Here is a 20,592-nt window from a genome sequence, read left to right on the forward strand (position 1 = left end):
GCCTGGCTTCCTGTTTACAGCACAAAGCTGTGGCCTCTTTCACTAGGACAAAGCGGGCAATGGCAAAATTATGTTCTTTCTGGACATGCTAGCAAAAAATTAATTAATGCATTAAAAAAAAATTCTTACAAAAAATCAAGTTGCTTCAGTCCCTCGGTCACATTTCCTGAACTTTGGATGGCAAAATATAAGATGGAGATGTTGTCCACCGTGACAGTTCCCGAGGGTTTGCTTACCAACATCGTAAATCTTATCTCCCGATCCGAAGATGGTGGCGACCGATCGATTTTAGAGTTGCACGACAAGTTAAAAAATAACCAGGTAGATCTCTCCACCTGTCACACACATGGCAAACCTCCTACAGCCACTGCACCGGTGACACTTCTGGGAAAAACATCTTACTGGAGGTGCTGCCAAAGCGGCACACCTTCCATTAACTTAACTGGTTTCCAGCTGGCTGTCTGAGCACTAAAGTAGATTAGTGTAAACTTCATTCTCATCAGCTCCGTCATCATCGCCGCCATCATCATCCGCAATCTCCTCAAGGTCTGCTGTGGGGGACCTCGGTGATTCCCATGTTTCCCTGCTCCTTATCCCCTGTGGCCCCCAAAGCCACATCCAGAGCCCCCGAGACACTGGAAAGGGCGTTTTGGTGATGGGAACCAGTCGGCGAGCCGATCGTGGGCGCCGGGAAAGGCTCACCTGCTCGTCCACCCGGTGCGCCACGACCGAGGCCGACTCCTCCTGCTCTGCATCGCTGAGGGGTCGGATCCGCAGGGCAACCTGAACACGTGGGGAGCAAAAAGAGTCAGGGCTTAGAGAAAGTCCCAGAACACCGATCACCTTCTATTTAGGGCAGAGTGCCAGTAAACTAATTCATACTTTCTTCGAATATGCAAAATTAGAACTTGTGTCCTAAAAAAGGCTTTCAAGATTTTTTTAACTATCTTAGATTCAGTATCTAAGTCAGAGAGCCTAATATAAGAATTACGCACACACACACAGTCTGAAACCACTCATCCCAAGCAGGGTTGCAGCAAGCCAGAGCCTAAGCCGGCAGCACGGGGCGCAAGGCTGGAGGGGGAGGGGACGCACCCAGGACGGGATGCCAGTCCATTGCAGGGCACCCCAAGCGGGACTTGAACCCCAGACCCACCAGAGAGCGCCACCGCGCCCCTCTAATATAACACTAAGGATACAAAATATAAGTCCAAATATTTTTCTCCCACTACCATTCCAAGCTTTTTTTGGCCACGACGCAAAAGCCGAACAACAAACAGGGCGTAACACCATATGTACAGAATTATGTCACGTGATGCAGTGTAAACGAGTGGTAAATTTCACATGGACTTGTTTCCCAGTGTAGTCGCAGTGCTAAATTGTTTCACGGGGTGTGCTGTAACTCCCGTGCCTTTACACTGCGTACTCTACTCTTTGCTCTAGCGATGAAAGACGAAACAGACTCATAACTGGAGCTATAGGAGCAGCAGATGCCACAATCCAGCAGGACAAATTTGGGTCTCTTGCGTATGATGGTGCTGGTGGTAGGGCGTTATCGGCCATACAACGTTACTTGAGGTACAGTGTTGGTGGCACAGCGAGTAGCCCTGCTGTCTCACGGCGGCTGGGTGGTGCATGAGGACATGGGTTCGATCCCTGCTCAGTCTGTGCGGAGTTTGCATGTTCTCCCCCTGTCTGTGTGGGTTCCCTCTGGGTGCTCTGGTTTCCTCCCACACTCCAGAGATATGCTGAGTGACAGAGAGAGTGTGTTCCACTGATGTATGGATGAGTAACCCATTGTGTATCCAGCAGTGTATGTCACCATGGTAAATAAGGTGTGTGGGCTGATAACACTACATAGAGTTTGTTGGAAGTCGCTTTGGAGGAAAATGTCTGATAAACAAATGTACAATGTAACTGGAGATACAGATCTATTGGTGGTACAGCACTACTGTGGCTCAGAACAGGTTTGGCTGAGCAGCGCCGGTAACGCAAATAGCTGTGTCTCAGTGCAGCAAAAAGAGACACAAGCGATTAATGGATTCACGTGTTCTTCCCCTAAGAAGCTGGCATTTTAACTACACAAAGCAGGACATGAGAGAAGCGGGTGCGTAAACATGCGGCGCACATACTTCTTGTGCAATAAAGCAGGTATGGTCTGTCAACACACCTTCGTCTCTCTGGGTCGTTATGCGAATTACTTGATTGTTCAGTTTCAAAGGTGCCGATCTGTTTGGCTTGTCTGTATGAAATGTTTTTCTTCAGCCGTTCAGCATGATAAAAGATATATTAGCAGATGATAAGTAAAGGCAAAAATGATATGAGTGGATTTATCAAAACACTTTCTTTTGTCCCTCTGTACCTTTGTGTTTTCGCCCTTGGTGTGTAATATGTGAGCGATTGTGGTGCAGAACAAATTCCAGAGAAACCTGACAATACAGTTCGACTGTATCATAATCACACCGACTCCTGAACTTACAAACACAGCTGGGACCGGAAGACTGTTTGTAACTCAATTTGTTCTTAACTCAGAGGTCGCTTTTACCATTTAATCAAAATCAATAAAATCTGCATAATACAAGTGTCCCTCCATTAATTAGCAGGCAACGTTCTGTTAAAAAAAAACACCACATGCTGTCTGAAACCACTTGTCCTGAGTGGGGTCGCGGTGAGCTGGAGCCTAACCTGGCAACACGGGGAGGGGACACACCCAGGACGGGATGCCAGTCCACCACAACGCACCCCGAACAGGACTCGGATCCCGGACCTGCCAGAGAGCAGGACCCGGCCAAACCCTGTGCGCCACCACGCCCCCCTTATATATATGTATTTAATGTCTGTAAAAACATAAAAATGAAACTATCAACTTGATAACCATCACAGACATATCTAATGAGCTAAATGAAACCCTGCAGCTTCATAAGTCTATTAGTCTTTAGAAGTCTTTTTCTAGATACTTTAAAATACATTTTTTGTAAATTGTTTTAATTTCAATTTTCAGAGTACATGTTTTTTGATAGCAATACATAAAATATTTAGAGGAAGCTAAAAGTGAACCAGATTTAAGTATTTTGGCATTCTCCTTTTTAATGAACCTTGACATCACTATAACCTACCTGGAAACACAGTACAAGAGGCGTTTTACTTCTATTTTCAGCTAATAACAGAGGATGAGGACCCGTAATATGACTGAACACGCATATGACATCCGCGACTGCGATTGCAGTATCATTATGCGACAGATGACCTCTGGCCTCCACCTTCTCGAAGGACGGAGCAGCACCGTTCAGAGCTGGTGCACTTGTGTGTGAAAGGAGAAGCCGTTGAGGGTGATCTCTTCACGGACCCGCTTTCTTCAGCAGGGCTCAAAGAGCCCAGTTTGCCGGCCGTCACTTGAGAAGGAATGATGTGGGAGTGTCAGTCAGTACCTCGCTTTACTCTGCAAGGCACTGTAAACAAGACAAAGTGAAGCAGACATCCGAGACAGCGAGACGCCTTACGATGAAACTCACACTCTTCATGTAGCATCTCGTCTTGGTTCCGAACAGCACGGCCACTTTCTCGAGTTGAAGAAACAGAAACTGGCGCTCTGGCAACTGATATGGATGGCTGACGTTCAAGGTGTGAAGGAGAAGGACTTCCTAAATACTGCCCTCACGGATACTGTCAGCGGAGATGAGGAAATCTGCTTTGGGAGATGCAAACCCAGATAGCACTTGGGTGAAAGGAGATGATCATGTCAGGAATTCTTCAGTGGTTCTTTGCGGATGTGAGAGGCTTAGACGCTGCTGCCGTGAAGAAGATTCTAAATAAGTTCTCACTTAAGGATCCAGTTTTGCCTGACCTATTTTGGAACCTGCCGAGAACTCAAAAACTGGACTAGACGCATGTGGTGGGACTGGAAGTTCTCCCGAAGGCCTGACAGAGAGGAGTTCAAGAACTTCCTAGAAAGAGGACCTTTAGGTTCTCCAAGAAAACACCATGATGACAGCAATGGTCCAAAGAAAAAGAGGGACATATCTGGGATGGAGATTGTGGATCTGAAGACATCAGCAGACCTCCTTCAGTTTTCCTAGAAGGCCAAAGTAGAAGCTGCTTTGCAGAGCCTATTCCACAGCAGTCCTGACTAGGAAAATACGGTCACAATTTTGGGAAAGAATCAAAGACTTCAGGAAATATTGGGCCTCCAAAACACCTACCGCGGCACAAGAGCATCACGACAGCTTTCACTCCCCGTTACGACAAACCTCTCTTATACAGAACACGTGAAAAATCCTCAGCTTGTAAAATAAATATTTTGTCATTTCAGAGTCAAAACGAGTCAGCGACGAAGGGCTGTAATCGAAAGGGTTAACGGAGGCCGATATAAATTCCATAATGAAGATATAATGGATGCAAATTTAAATTCACCAGTTAATCTCAAATTCAGTCTGATTATTAAAGAGCAACGAAGTGAAGTACACATGAGACAATCTGTTTCAGACAAACATGTGATTACTTAACACTAACACACGTCTGAGCGCATGTTCCTGCACAACTACTCATCCAGTTCCGCAACAGGCGTAACACCAACGGCCTGCTGGTCGAAAGCGCAAACCACCGAACAGGTGAACGTGAGATATGAGCTGTTCAGATTACTTACTACCTATTGCACTGTTTTTATTTGCAGCTCTCGCCGCCAAAAAGCATCTTAGGTGACACTCACAGTACAGGTAGCCTAAATAAACGTGCCAAACACCAAGTTCTACAGTGAAGGACAGTGCCCTAGTTTACCATGTTTAACCATGGTGAAACAGAATAAGATATTTCAAACATTGCTGATGTCGCAAGTGAGATAGATAGATAGATAGATAGATAGATAGATAGATAGATAGATAGAATATTCTAAAGGAAGTTACCCAAGATTTATAATATAATAAATTAGAAGATTTATTTAACGGGCTACTGAACTTCATAAAAAAACTGGGTTAAAGCAAATAGAAAACTTGCTAAATGGAAAAAAAAAAAATCATAAATTCATATCTTGGACTACATCATATTGCAGATGAAATATAAGGGTTATAATTTCGATGACATGATAATTCATTATTCGCGCTCCACCGCAGCCGCGCTGTGTGACACGGGTTCGGGTGACTGACAGCAAGGAAATTCATCAAAACATAAATAGATAGATATATCTATAGATAGATATAAATTAAAAATAATTTCTGAAAAAAAAAAAAAAAAAAACACTCACCGTGAGCTGGTGGTCTTTGGGCTCCGCCGTGTCCTTCATCCCTGCTTCTCTCGCGAGTTGCGGCTACACTGCTCTACGTGGGGGGTCACCGTTCTCCACCTGGGAGCGAGCGCGCGCCCATCTGACGTCCCGTGCCCAACACCTGCGGGAGGCCCGTGACCGCGGAGTCCGGCGTCCGCGCGCACCGCCGCACGAGCAGAGCCGGCACACCCGCTGGTGCGTGTGTGTGTATGTGTGTATGTGTGTGCGTGTGTGTGTGTGTGTGTGTGTGTGTGTGTGTGCGCGCGCGCAGCAGCAGGAGCCTCGTCCAGCCTGTCCTTGACGGATCGCTACAAGGTCTCCATCAGCATCCCGCGCAGGTCGCTCCAGGATCCCGCGGCGATTCGATGCGACGCGACGCGACGCGATGCGATGCGAGCGCGCACGGTCCCCGGCTCGAACCCCGCTCCAGGAAGCCCGCAGAGCGCTCTTCGCGAGCTCTCCCCCCCCCCTTCCCTTTGCGGCTGGTGTCCCGGACGCTCCCAGGCTGCCCTTGGAGATCGGGGGCAGTGCTTTTGCGCCGGAGAGCTTCTCCCTCCTCCAGCTCGGCCTGATGCTCAGGTGTTCGCCTTCGCCCTCTGCTGGCGGCAGGAGACACAAGAGGCGCAGAGAGCTCCGTCTCTCCTCGCTTTGTGGGGGGGGTCCTCAAATCCCCATGAGCACACAGCGGGTCCTAACCCCTGGGCTGTGTTCCTGTCCCCATCAGTGGGATATGAAGCAGTAATACATGTTGGATCGCCTAAGCTTGGTCATCATAGCAAGTTCTACTCCAGTTCCTGGAATCTATGGTCAAGAGACCTCATTTACCAGAAATGACATCACTTGCCAGATTCAGGAGTTCTCACACAAACACATATCTGACTCTTCCCCATCAGCCACATCTGACCACACACAGCAGATGTGCAAAATATAAATAAAATGCACATGAACCGGTGATGATCACTTTTACGTGTTCAGGCGTCCATTGTGGAGGATGTCCTGGAGCCTTATGACAATCGGATGAAAGGAGCCATATTTTTGAAAGATGAGACTCGTAAACTGGCCAAAATTGACGAGAACACAACCTGAAGGTTAATACGTGCAGGAGGTGTATAGTGTGGGAAAACAAGGTGCTCAAGCGCACTCCGAACAGTGGACACACGTGAGAGCTGTAATCTGCTCGGGCTCATTTTCGGTATCCTGATAGCTGGCACAACCTGATCAGCAGGTATAGCCATGAGCCTTCAATGGAGCTGGTAAACACCCTTCACCTGAACCCCTCTTGGCGCTTCACATTATCTCCGTGCGAAATCATTTGCCGTGCCGAAGTAGCAAACGGAGCTCATACCCCTCAGTCGCCACGTGACCATTTAAGAACTTCACCCACATTGCAAAAGTAGTTCTTTGCTTCCGCTACGTTGCGCTCAAGGGGAAAACCGCCCGTTACCGTAACGTGATACGGTCAAGCTGGACACGTCCTGAACAAGGCTCTCGTTCCCACGTCTATGAAACCTCAGCGACGTCAGTCCTCTACTGAACAATCGGTGTCCACATTTCATCCCCCCAAAAAAATGTCTTCTAAAAATGAGACATATGGGGAATAAAAATCTCTGCGGAAGATGTGGATTGTAGTGCCTCCATTGGCTGCTTTCAGCGTGTGGCTAAAAGCCAATTTACTGTGTTTTACATCCCAGTCTGACAATTTTAAGCATGTGGAAAGAACATCTGCTGCGGCCACCTTAACCGAGGTCCGTGCTACAGCCTGACCTCTAAATTCATCTCGCAGGTACCAGCTGGAACCACCATCAGAGTACATCATTTCCCCGCCAACAGGGTAAATGTGATGTAAGAATAGGCCTTTTATTGATCTTGTGGGCGATGACGATGTTATCATTACCATTTATCAGCTTAATGGGTGCAATCAAGCACACATCTAGAAACATCTAGTGACAGAACCTCAGTGTAATTAGAGCCAGTGGGGATTTTTATAGCCACTCATTAATTTCCCACAGAATGGCCAGGCTTTTTAAAGGTAACATATAGATTACTGAATCCAACACCTGATTTTATTTGCTCTCATCGGTAACGGGTTACCTTGTTTAAGTAGGGAGCTTCCTGGAGCAGGGTAGGGCACCCTGAGCGGAAATATAATAAATAGCAAGAGGCTGGTGACAAATTCTGATGATTAAATATTACGCTTTATTTAGCCTGTGAACCACAGTGGCGAAGAATCGGTTGGAAACACCTGGCTTTTGCTAATCTTTAATCACGGCTCATTATGGACAGTGATGGAATATGTAACGATTGAGTTGTTTTTATCTTAAGTTGGTTGCTATTTCTTGGGCAAATAGACCCTTTAAAATGCTAGGATTTTCTGTCAGGTTTTGTATATTTAAACTGTAACATCTACATTTGGGGGGTGCAGTGGCGCAATGGGTTGGACCATAGTCCTGCTCTCCGGTGGGTCTGGGGTTTGAGTCCCGCTTGGGGTGCCTTGCAGCAGACTGGCGTCCCGTCCTTGGTGTGTCCCCTTCCCCCTCCGGCCTTACACCCTGTCTTACTGGATAGGCTCCGCGACCCCGTAGGGGATAAGCGGTTCTGAAAATGTGTGTGTCTACATTTGGGGTAAATCCCTTCCTTTACTACAAGTTCAACTGCCAATAATGTTCTCACTTTAAATAAGCAGTTTGTTTATTTCTAGGGCATGTCGACTTGTCCACCCGCTTCCTTCAAAATCACGCAAATGTAAAAATTCTAAAACATGAAGACACTGCAGAGAAAGTGAACAGATCACCTTGGTTTCTTTCAGTTCCCCAGCTCGCTAGCAGGGGTCCTCACAAGAAACAAGGCCACAGGCACCAGTACACCAACACACCAGTCTTTCAAATAGCGAGACAGACGGTGATTGACTGTGGGGTCTTGATCTGTGATTGTGATCCTCTCTAGCTGCCTGATGAGTTTGTGGTGCCCTTGGTTTAACTCGTTTACTTTGTGCTTCCCATGCCTCCTCATTTTACAACACTTTATCCTGAAGGTTCCTTCATTGTCCTTCAAGTCTTCGTGGTTCATCGTCCTTCAACTCCTACAGTTACCATGTCTTTAAAGCTTTGTTTCATTGCAGTCGAGGCTCACGTCCACGTGACATCGCGGCTTCACCTTTCTCTCCATGCGCAACACTTGTTCTCAGTATAAACCTGGACAGTTTCCCTTTGTGAATCTCTGACATCACACAAAGAACAATAAAAAATGCTGTGAACACAACCAATAAAGAAGTTATTCCAAGTATGTTTAATCAGTCTCTCCCCCAAGGAAGAGGGAGAATGTAGAAGTTGCGCAAATCTGAATGATTTTTATTTTTCTGACACTGATTAACTGTAATTGTTATATGATGGAGTGGTGCAGCATCCATGAGACAATTTCCCATGACAGGCTGCAGCCCATGGCCACCCTGTATCCGATAAGTGGAAATGGATGGATAGTTATGTTCTGGCTCAAAAACTTGTAGGATTATTCCTACAAAAGACAAGAATGAGATACGTCACAGAGAAAAAAATTGATATTGTTGGTATACCTCTAAAGGCAAACCGTAAAAAAAAAAAAAAAGTGTCACAAATTAATTTTCTTTTAGAAGGGGCAATACATTTTCTGTATTTATTCATTATTCTCACACTAAAGCAGTGATCGTGCTGTTCGAATTAGAACCAGCATTGTACAGTACTCTCCACACCTGGATGCTTTGCTGTTTTTTCCTCTATTTTTCATCAAGTGCTTCACTTATAGCTCACTGGTTATGCAGGGTTCTGATGCACAAAATTCTTGGCATTAAAAAAACGACTGAAAAAAATTAAAGTGTGACGAATCAGAGGCAAAGAGACAAAACACGGTACTCATCTTTGGATGAGATCTGAAAGACGTGCAAGATTAGTTTGACATGACTTCCATGTGTTTCACAAGCAGCGCCGTCCCCATTTACTGGCTGCTTATGACTCATGGATCTAATCTTTGGTTAAAAAAATAAAAAGTTTTACTCCTGCTTCTGTATCTCCTGAAGGCATCACATGGCATTGGCTGCTGTTCTCAGCACTTTTTCTGCTCAGAGACTTTCTTCTCCTAAAAACAGAACAAAGACAGCTGAACAATTGCTACCACTGAGGTGACTTTACAGAGCGGCGCGTCACGCCTCATATAGCACTCTTAAACCAGTAGCCGTTCAAGACGTCACCGGTATATTTTTAAAAACCTAAAGGTCGCTAATGGAAACCGTAAAAGGCAATGCCGCTATTTCAATGCCTCTATTAAAACCTTAATCTACCACGATTGTGTGTGAAACTCCTTGGAAAAATGGTGCAATCTTGCAGAGACAGAGGGTATTGATTTTCAGATTCATCAAATGCTTTTCCCAACCCATATGGAGGGCTATATATAGAATCCCGAGTCCTTATCTCACAAAACCACTGGACCATGGCAAGTGACTATTTGTCTTCCAACCAGCAGAGCTCAGTTTGAAGTGAACCTCTCACAGCACTGAACATAATTATCACCCCTCTCAAAAACAGATGGCACATTTTGACATCTCAGAAGCATTTCTTCTGATGCAGGAGACAACTACTCATCTAGCCCAGTTGCAAGTTGTGTTTGGTTTTAAGCCTGGGGTTTGTACAAATATCCCACCTCTTGTTGAAAGAATGCTTTAGGCACCTGACAACCTTACAGAATCTGGCCAAACTTAGTCCATCTCAGTGGGACGTATAGAATCCAGCTGATTTTAATAGTTATCAATGGACCAGTGACAACTGTAGATCAATCTTGGCCTTAAGCCTCAATATCTCATTTTGCTCCTTTCAATAGGGCCAATAGAAACTGCTGGATTTTAACTAAACCTCATGGACTAGTGCAACTTGACCATTTCCAACCCAGCCTAAGGGAGAATTTTGTTCCAGCCTTGTATCCTGGTGTCAAATGGGGACTCACAAATGGACCAGCCTTCTGGCAATAAAACTGAATTTACAGCATGGATTAGTCTGTCTATCTTGCTACAAACCTTTTCTTTCTCTACTTCTTTCTTCCATTTCATGATCTCAGCCTCCACAATCTGGAAGAACTCCTTTTCGGCACGGGCAATCAGCTCCTCTGGGCTCTCCTCCCCTTCAGCATCTTGGACTTCTTCTTCCTTGACCTGCTCTAAACGGCTGCGCTCTTTCAGTCGTATTTCCCGGAGCCGCGCCTCCAGGATCTTTTCCCGCCTGGTCTCTCGCTCAAACATCTGGGGTAGGAGAGATGTGGACATGAGCAATCTTGGGCTGAGCTTTCCACTGGTCTGGCCTGTCAATCCTATCAGTACCATTCAATCCACCCATCTGATAAAAAAGTTTTTTACTCAAAACACACATACTGTTACAGTGGGTTTACAAGGGTACCAGGTGGCCAGGAGATTAAGGAACAGGACTGGTGGAAAAAGTGGACGATTTAATCCTAAAAGAAAAAATAGAGTTGTACCCCAACAGAAACACTCCAAGTTTAAACTCTTGTAGTGCTCTGGGTCCACCCTTGCATCCCTTACTGCCCTGAAAGCTACACAGGATTGCCAGGCAACCTCACCTCATTGGCCAGGGCCCTCTCATTGCGTTGCATGGTATACAGGCCTGGGGAGATCTCCAGCAGAGTGGCTGTGCCCAGCTGGGAGCCACAGGCCAACAACCGCCCATTGCTCTGGACCCGCACACTGCACAGGGCTTCATCACAAACCTACCAACAATGCACAGGAGAAACAGATGAACTCCCAGTACACACAGGAACACAGTTAGAATGTCAGAACTACCTTTGAATCCGGGCTTAAGACTCGCATGTTTAAAATCGCTTTGCATACATTTATGTGCTCTCTTCCACATTTGCTCTCAATATTCCTCTTAATATTGTTAATATTGTTTGACTTGAAGATAAATAACAAATTTGTCTTAGCTGTGGACTAATCCGACTGTATTTTTCCAATGGCTCAGTTAGAAGAGTACCCACTTTCAGACTGAGTGTGGGATTGTTCTGCTTGAAGAGAAAGTCCCATACATCCACCGTTCCGTCCATCTTAACTGTGAAGAAAACTGAGGGTCTAACGGGACTCCAGCAGCCATCCATCAGGTAGGCCATGTCAAACCTGCAGCCAGTGGAACAGATGTTTACCGTTGCCTGCATAACACATCTAGCTGGTGGAGTCACCAAAGTGTCGACCTGAGTCATGTTTCCAGGGAAAGTCAAGTAATGTGAAAGCAGGAAACATGAGAGCAACGAAGATGCCCAATGTCCCAGGAAGAACGCTTCTGCTGTAACTTTGAACAGGGTACTTATCTGGAATTGTATCGGTAGAATTTCCAGCTGAATTCATGGTATAAAATATATAATAGCCAACAATAAATACAAAACCAAGAAATGTTAAACAATCTAGCCAAGGAAGCCCCTCCTGGATACAGGTGGAACTCATACAGTATTGCTGAGATGAGAATGGCACATTTCTATAGGGTTCACAGTTCCTCAGCCTTACAGCATTTCACTTAATCCAAATAATAGGTTTTTCATTTTGTCCACATAATGTAGTTTCTTACGTAGTCGACATGATGGACGACTCTCTAATGTCCTCGGACCAGATGCGTGCCGTCCAATCCGCTACAGTCAGGAAATACTTGGGGAAGAAAGGGTTCCTCTGCAGGGCGTAGATAGGGCCACGATGGCCACTGTAGGTGCAGACAATTTTCTCTGCAGGGGTCTTGGCTTTGCGGTTACAGGCAACCACCAGTCCCTGCTCTGTCCCAACCATGAATTTTGTGGGCTGGGTGAGAGAGAGGAATGAGAGACAGAGGTCAGTGAGAGAGAAAGCAGCGAGATTCCATCTCACAGTTTGAAGACAGTGAGTATGGTCTCACCATTGTGGTCTCAAACTCCAGAGAGACAGCTGTCAGGGCATTTTCTAGGTTTTCCTTCTTGCTGGGATCCAGCACCAGCCTCTCCGTAGGCTCTTTCATGTTTCGGATATCCCACCACAGCACCTACACAGAGATTGAAAAAGACCACACTATGTTTAGGTAACGTAAGGACCTCCATGATCATGGCAGACAGTCTAAGGACCCGATGGGAAATGAAGTCCACTGGTGTCTCTTTACGCACACATTGAGCTCACCTGTCCGTCAGTGGAGGTGGAGAAGGCATCTGTACCAGTCTTGGACTGCAACCATATCACCTTGTACACGGGGTCTCTGTGGCTGTGCTCAATGGCTGACATCTCCACAGGCTGACCCCCCTTACGGGTGTCCCAGTAGGCTGATTGGAAGAAGGAGCAACACACTTAGTGGCCGCCATAGTTAAATCCAAATGACCCTTGTAGCTTTTAAGGATAACAATTACAGACACAACAGTATTAGTGATTGAGAAATGTATTGTATATTTTTACTATTTTACTTTTATCCAAGGATTTCATCCAAAGCAGTGTCCATTTTATACACTAGGCAAGTTAATAAATGGATGTCTAGTGTAAATTTTATGTTAGCGAAAGTGTAATTTCTTCAGTATGCACAGTACATTAATTGTTGACATGTGGGGAAAGAAAAACAGATTTTAATTATGAGCGACAAAGAACTTAAATAAAATAGCAAAGGTTATTTTTCAAAAAAATCCCCAGGACAAGTGTCCTGCATGAGAGAAAACACAAGTGCGCTTCCAGGACTTGAATTAAGAACCACTTTGGATTCTAGTTCATGTTTTTAACCAATGTGGTACCTGCTGCCATGAGAAACCATACATATATAACCTTATATAATACCATTAAAGCAGAGGTTTTTAAACTTTTCTGGGCCACAGAAGCGGATGAAAGCACTCAAAACTGGAAGTGCATTGAACTGAAAAATTTCCCCAGATAAATTCTGGGTTAAACACTGCACTTAATTGCATTGAAAACTGATTATGTTCACAGAAAATTATGTCATACTGATATCATAGTAATAATTTCATTTTTAACTTATATTTAGTGCTATTCTGAAAGCAGCCTGCGTGTCACAGACACCCAAAGCCCATCTGCAGACCCCCAAGGAGCCTATGGTTAATAGTTTAAGAACCCCTGCATTAAAGGTAAAATAAGAGCCTAAATCTGAAATGATTTTTTCTGATGAATTACAAGAACTACAGGGCATGAGAATATTTAGTTTCTTTGAATGTCTGTGAATCAGTGTGATGACTGTGTTTCCTTTTCAGACAGATGACACCTGTTCCTTCTTGGAGCTCGGCATCAAATGCATTCAGCAAAGCTCTGATGCTTTTGTCTGGAATTTTTTGGATGAAACTGGACAGTGATGGATGGAAGGAGAACCAGATCGAAACACTGAGGGTCCTCACCTATCTGGCCGTTGTAGCTGCCACCTAGCAGGATGTGGGAGTCCTTAGGGTTGTACTCCAGGCTCACGAGGGGAGACACCGGCTTCAGGGTCAACTCTGGCTGGTTGCGATTCTCTGTAAGGCGTGTGATGGAGAGTAAAACGGCAAATACAGGACAATAGTAGGTGCTGCAATGGGTAAAGAACAGAACTGTATCCCAAGGTGTGGAATCTCAAGAGGGAAGAACTTCTGAATCCTTAAGAAATGTCCGTATGTAAAAAAAAAAAAAAGATAAAAAAATTGCTAATCAAATTTACATTTATTCACTTAGCAGACGCTTTTCTCCAAAGCAACTTACAACAGATATTATATAGTGTTACTAGCCCACACACCTTATTCACCAAGGTGACTTACACTGCTAGATACACTACTTACAATGGGTCACTCATCCATACAAATTAATAGTAATGAGTCAAAATTTATACGTAAAGGAAAATTAAGGAAGGTCCTGAATATTACCGATATCCCATATGTAGGAATCAAAACTCATGCCCTTTGCTGCTCGTTGGAATTCCAGGCAGGAGTAGCCCACGGCTAGCTTATGGTTGCCATCAGGGTGCCAAGAGAGACTGCTGGCTGTGCGCTTCACCTCATTGGGATCTCTACAAACAAAGGAGGAACTCTTATTTAGATTAGAAAGGCCCCACCCAGGATCAGACAAAGGTTTTGAAGCTCCACCAAACTGGGCTAAGATTAAGTGGCAGAGGATCTATTGGTTAAGAAGGTTGATGGAGGGTCATCTTGTAGGCAACACTGATCCAAAGCTGTTGCTGGACCTCTGACCAAAGTTCTTGAACCCAGCTGCTTCAAGATGTATTAATCTGCAGTGGTGTGTAGAAGTTCAAGCCATGTAATCTGATTTCCATGACTCCATGTTTAGATAAAGACAGAAAGTCCTGTACAAGCAAGTTCACCTGAACACATTGATGGTCTTGGCAGCTGGCTGCTCCTTGGCATCCGTCATCTCCTCCTCCTCCACCTGTTCTTCCTCAAAATACTCCTCATATATGTCAATGGTGTTGTTCTGCTTGATGGAATATTCCATTTGCTGCACGCACAAGGTGGCAAGAGCATGTACAGTACAACAGGCGAATGATTATTACAGTTACTTCATCACATCTGTCACCTCACCATTTAACTGCTGCTTAAATTTGATAGTGAAATATCCAAAGAAATACATGGAATCCAGAATGTCATGTCTTGTTTTCAGCGGCTGTGTATGAAATGTTCAGGTCTTTGACACAAATCCAGTTAACACCATTAAAAGGCATTTCACTACACCTGGATAATAGGCTGTCACCTTTGTTTTGGTCTCAAAAGCACTCTTGCGTACTCACAGTGCCCAACTTTAGGATGGCTTTGATGTAGTTTTCATCCTTCTCCACCTTCTTCCGGAAGCGCATCGTGTGCTCTATTTCCTGAGGGTTCACGTTGTTCGGCCAGCCCCCCTCCACATGGTTTATCCCGCGTGACTCTGACTCAATACGTTCTGTGTTCACCTGGAGAGTATCGAGAACCACAATGTGCTTAAAAAATATCTTTGTCAATTAAAAAAAGACTACTGATTAATGATCCTTAACCAACTTGACCAAGTTTTAACCAATTTAGTACTGGGGAACGGGCCAAAATACCTCCTAAATTCAAAGGCTGGCCTTAGAAGCTGCATGACCGAATTTGGACCATTTTTTTGGTGCCCCCAGCACTTCAGATTATTTCAAATTAGGTATCAGAAGTTTATGCCATTACACACACACACACACACACATTTTCTGAACCGCTTGTCCCATACAGGGTCGCGGGGAACCGGAGCCTACCCGGCAACTCAGGGCGTAAGGCCGGAGGGGGAGGGGATGCCATTACATTGTATTAAAAATAAAATAGCTATTTCTTAGCTGGGGGGGGCATGGTGGCGCAGCAGGCTTAGTTGGGTCCTGCTCTCTGGTGGGTCTGGGGTTCGAGTCCCGCTTGGGGTGGCTTGCAATGGACTGGCATTCCATCCTGGGTGTATCCCCTCCTCCTCCAGCCTTGAGCCGTATTGCTGGGTTAGGCTCCGGTTTGCCGTGACTCCACTCGGGACTAGCGGTTTCAGACTGCGTGTGTCTGTTTCTTAGCTTATATTTTCACATAAAACATGCTAAAACTATATAAAGAAATCTCTCTTGCTTACAAAATTTCAAAGGTTTTCGCTGTATCACATTTTATGGATTATATTACAAGGCTGTTGACCCTATCCTGGAGCAGGTCTAACCTTACATAGGTTTCACAGCACTCGAATAGACAGAGAGCTTTAAAAAAAATGTTAAATTCAGTAGCTCTCTCATTACAAGCAAGGATTTCTGGGGTTGTGAAAGGCTGCCCACCCCCAACCTCTTCTAGAGAGTGTTCCTTATTTCTTGAGGCTGGAGGTGGCAACTGTGATGAGGGGACCCCTTGAGCACGGAGCCTCATTTGGTCAAACGGTACAATTACTCGATGGCCGGCCATTCTATACTGGTGCACACGTCTGATCAGCAGCTACCGAAAGTGTCTGACTGGGGTTATTGCCAATAAAGAAGGTTCCAGGAGTTACTAAATATAAAAGTTTTTTTATGTACTTTTTCCATCATTGACTGTAAGTATTAAAGATGTGTCAGTCTGTGTGTGTTTGTTAAGATATTTTTTTATTATTATGACTTAGATGAAGATCAGACCTCATTTTATTCATGCAGAAATCCAGGTCATTCCAAAGAGTTCACAAACCTTTTCTCACAACTGTAAATGGATAAATAAATTGGCCAAGGAATGCTTGCTGTGATGCCTCTGAGCACACCGAAGAATAACCGAGGGGCTGAGTTTGATTAACCGGAAACAATTGATCTTGCTGTGATAAAACACCCAACTGAGAACAAACCCGTTTGGCACACCCACCTCGTGCTCAGACATGTCTGCTGCACACTGCATGCCTACATCACGCGAGTCCAGCGCGAAAAAGCAGGCTGCCAGCTCTGCATCAGGCTGGATGTCCAAGTGCAGATCTGCTGGCCGATCAGAGAAGTTACACGGACGGCCAAACTCTGAGCGCTTCTTCACATACTCGTACACGATCTCCATGGTGCCTGGGTGGACGAGGGACAGAGAAGAGAGAGAAGGTTCATTTCGCAGGGTTCAAGAATGCAGCATGTAAGTGATTTTCCAACAAGTCCCCTTGGGGATGAGATGACCAAGATGGCTTTGTTCTTAGACGAACAGCCAGTTTGTGCTGAAAAACCGCACAAATACATGATTATTTGCTGTTGAGTACCGTAGAGTCTATGTTGACTCATGGTGACCACAAAGTCCACTGTATTCTTTTGCACAATGAATTCATCTCCATTCCTGTTTGTTGCATCCAGAGTAATCCCAAGGTGTTAATCTTCAACATGTTAATTTAACTATTTACTGTCTTAACTCTCTCTTGGATCAGACATTCCATGATATGGATCATGTCCGTACTGCTTGAGATGTTCTTTTCCTGCATGACAATATCATTAGCTGGTCCTCCAAGAAGCTTTAATCCAGCCATGTCATCAATAGCAGCAGGACTTGGAATGATCCCAGGTTCTTCCTCAGTATGGTGTTTAGTGCCTTCCAATCTGAGAGTCGCATCTTCCAGAAATTTCTCCTTGTTCATTCTGCTTTGTCTAGTCATGTGGTTTTCATGGAGGACAACAGAGGTTGTTGACTATTGCCTTCTTTGGCACAGTCTACAAGATGTTTTTGGACAATCACTTTGAGTGACATTGTCATCTCCAACTCCATCCTCTATGACTACGGCCCAGTGTAAGTGGACAAGAAAATGACTCATTCCCTTGGAAAAACCAGACTGTGGAGTGCAAACGCAGACAATCAGATTGAACCAAATACGGAAAACTCACCAAAGGAGCCCAAGTGAGTAGAAAGACAGTCACACTTTTCAGATTGAAAGTTCACAATAACAAAAAGGTCAGATACCATTGTATCCAGGCTACAGTTGGCACAAAATGTGGCTGCAAGAATTGTTACTAGAACTAGGAAGTACGGCCATGTAACACCGGAATTTAAATCACTGCATTGGCTCCCGGTCACATCTAGAGTTGATTATAAAATCCTGCCTTTGACCTATAAGGCAGTACATGGCATTGTGCCGGCTTACCTTTGTTATAGATTATTGATTCTTATATCTCAGAACAATATCTTCGTTCATTGGATGCGTGTTACCTTAAAGTACCTGTGATCAACAAGACCTCAGTAGGAGGTCGCGCCTTTAGTTATAGAGCACCTAAACTGTGGAATGCTCTACCAGTTACTGTCAGAAATGCCCCGTCTGTTTCACTCTTCAAATCCAGACTAAAGTCTTACACGTTTACTCAGGCATTCCGCCTCAAAATGTAATTCCACTTTGTAATTCCACTTTGGTTTTTCCCACCTCTATACCAAAACATATTAAATTTACTTGTTTAAGCTACAAATTACTAACTATTTTTGTTGGGCATTGTCTCTCTATAATAAGACCTGAGGAGGCAGGCCGGCGGTCACGCACGCACCCCAATTCCGAATGAAGATGACGACCAACTGCGATGATGGACGAGATGTACTTTGCTGGACTGGGAAGTCAAGCTACCATAGAGCAACAATCCCATTATTACTTACTTACTTATTAAACTGTCTTAGAATTGTTATTTAATCTATAATAGCCAAGAGGGGTGGGCAGCCACTGGCCCTTGGATCCCCAGGTTTTTTCTCCCTCGATTTTCATTTGGGAGTTTTTGTTCCTTTCCTCCGTGGACAGTAGGTATACTTATAGCTCTATAAAAGCACTATATTAAGATAGTCTGTAGTAAACTCTCTTCTTTATTTCTTTGTTCTGATGCACTTGTTTCTCTTGCCTTATTATCCCTGTGTTAAAGCGCTTTGTGTCCCTGGTGAGAAGAGCTCTGTATTTAATTAAAAAAAAAAAAAAAATTGTAAGAAAAATAAATTGAATCGAATTGGTCATCTCACCCCCAGACACCATTGCCTTTCTCTTCCACTACAAATACCCTATACACCCTACGTTATGGTATAAAGCACGTGGACCACCTATGGCTGTCGCAAAACAGCTGACTATCTACGTCAGAAGCGAAACCGTGAGCCGAGCGGAACAAAGGGGTGGAGCTTTTGCGCTCGACTTCACGCGATCGCGCCTAAACGCTACGTCACTCGGAGATGCCCAATAGAACGGCAAGAGCGGCGTCGCGAGGCGAAGGAAAAACGAGGTGTGTAATAACGCGTGCAGCTCGCGCCGCGCCAACACGAGCGTTAATACAGTTAACGACAGCAAAGCGAGGACTTACCGGATGCTGCAAGCTAGTTTAGCGGTCAGCAGCAGTTACTTTGTTTCGCAGGCCAAGTCAAATAAACATAAAATAAAGTAATAAAATAGAGCGTTTTGCGCTCAAACGGCTGGTAGCTTCCACGCTGTCAGTTTGAAAACCCAGCGCAGACGCCGTTTAACGTATCCCAGCAACGTGGCCCCGCCCAGCACGTAGCCCGCTCCTCGCGACTTCAGCCGCATTCCTCGTCAATGTTACAGTGCACGTGGACGGTATATTAGTGCTAAAATAAATATTAGCAGTTTTTTTGGAAAAGCGGAGTTTTACAATAAGACGTTGTTTCTTAATATAATAATTGCATATGGCGACAAAATTAGACTTATATAATCACATCGGATTTCTCTTTCAGCATCACCTATGTGGTTGCTGACGTAAATTTATCTGAGGGTTGAATTAGTTATTGCATCTGTTCCGCACCGCCGATAGTAACAAGTTACATTCAGTCCCACTTGCCCTTAAATTAGCCACATTTTCGGTAAAACGGAAAATCGGTTTTACTCAGGTCTGTTCGCAAAGAAAGAACGTTACTTGTTCTCTGTATTATTTCTGTCTCACTTCTCACAGCTTTCAATAATGGTTGTTTAAAGTCGACGTTCCCGCTTTGAAAACAATGACGTCACGTTTGCTGCGACCAACAGTGACGCCTCCTCCGTGTCATCTGACTTCTTCGGGGGATTTCATTGGTCGTTCTCATCTATCTCTCACAATTTTTCTTTTAACCGGCGAAATAGTCCTAACTTCTGCTAAGTGAAAGGCGTGCTAAAAATGTAACAGGCAACGCTTTTTGTGTGTGTAATTCAGATTCAGCCATTTATTTATTTAACAGACCCTTCTCTCCAAAGAGACATACATCTTTCCTCATTTAGGATGCAAATCCATGATTTCAACTTCAGTCTGTTTATGAAAATAAAAAAAAAAATTATTTAAATGTTGTCACAGTGAGCCAAGTTTGACCTCATCGCTCTTTACCATTACTTTAGAGTAACTTACTGGAGCAGTACTCGAAGGCACACGTATCGCATAGCTATTTCCTCTTCACAGTAAGACCAGTTAGTGTGTCAATTCATTCTTGAACAGTGGAGAATATATTGATGATTTTACTTTGAATTACAACCTAAGTCACACACAGAGCAGGAGAAGTGATGGCGGAGCTTTCCGGAAATAATTTGAGTTTATTTAACTCTAATACACTGGGAATACATTATTTTCCTATAATGCCAGAGCTGAATTTCAGAATAGTTTCTGTAAATTGTACTTGAGCCAAGTTATCTCATGTTAATCCCATAACCTGTCCTAACAGAAATGGTATTTCACATAATTCAGACCGTTACTTTTGTAACTTCCCCAACTGAAAGGGCTGTAATTAATGGAATACTAAGAGTTTAAACAGTGAGTCAGGGCTGATCCAAATCAGGCCCGATTGTATTCAGACAGCTGACTCTAATTACCCCCTGTATTAATTTTATTTTCACTTATGACTGTATTGAAAATTGCACACTTCCATTTTTACAGTCATTTCATATCATAACATTATAATTCCTGACCATGCAAGTTGTA

The 20,592-nt window shown here is 44.4% G+C and overlaps 2 protein-coding genes across 2 annotated transcripts in view; both read right to left on the reverse strand.

The window, feature by feature from the left end:
• kif19 (kinesin family member 19) overlaps positions 1-5,798 on the reverse strand; it is a 42,744-nt gene extending 36,946 nt beyond the window's left edge. Inside the window, exons 1-2 of the mRNA XM_029255360.1 lie at positions 5,237-5,798; positions 703-783 (exon numbers count right to left, since the gene is read on the reverse strand). Coding sequence (XP_029111193.1) covers positions 703-783; positions 5,237-5,275 — 120 coding nt within the window. The 5' untranslated portion in view covers positions 5,276-5,798. The remainder of the gene's footprint in view (positions 1-702; positions 784-5,236) is intronic.
• A 3,533-nt stretch (positions 5,799-9,331) lies between these two features.
• On the reverse strand, positions 9,332-18,236 carry LOC108930182 (dynein intermediate chain 2, axonemal-like). Its single transcript, XM_018745302.2, has 13 exons — positions 18,208-18,236; positions 16,574-16,761; positions 15,004-15,165; positions 14,581-14,714; positions 14,126-14,268; positions 13,628-13,741; positions 12,420-12,559; positions 12,166-12,288; positions 11,848-12,071; positions 11,267-11,402; positions 10,853-10,999; positions 10,296-10,517; positions 9,332-9,364 (listed from the first exon to the last, which is right to left on the reverse strand). Exons 2-13 carry the CDS (start codon positions 16,754-16,756, stop codon positions 9,332-9,334), a joined length of 1,761 nt encoding a protein of 586 aa, XP_018600818.2. The 5' UTR covers positions 16,757-16,761; positions 18,208-18,236.
• Between the last annotated feature and the right edge of the window lie 2,356 nt (positions 18,237-20,592).

The sequence above is a fragment of the Scleropages formosus genome, chromosome 1 (assembly GCF_900964775.1).
Source record: "Scleropages formosus chromosome 1, fSclFor1.1, whole genome shotgun sequence".
NCBI classification, from domain to species: Eukaryota; Metazoa; Chordata; class Actinopteri; order Osteoglossiformes; family Osteoglossidae; genus Scleropages; species Scleropages formosus.

What these genes read in the sequence shown, in the direction of transcription:
- LOC108930182 (XM_018745302.2), bottom strand. Translation starts at nt 16,756, where the DNA reads ATGGAGATCGTGTACGAGTATGTGAAGAAGCGCTCAGAGTTTGGCCGT. An exon ending in AAGACCATCAATGTGTTCAG is followed by an intron (nt 14,269 to 14,580) that starts GTGAACTTGCTT and finishes CTTTGTTTGTAG; the next exon opens with AGATCCCAATGAGGTGAAGC. An exon ending in TTCCTACATATGGGATATCG is followed by an intron (nt 13,742 to 14,125) that starts GTAATATTCAGG and finishes CACGCCTTACAG; the next exon opens with AGAATCGCAACCAGCCAGAG.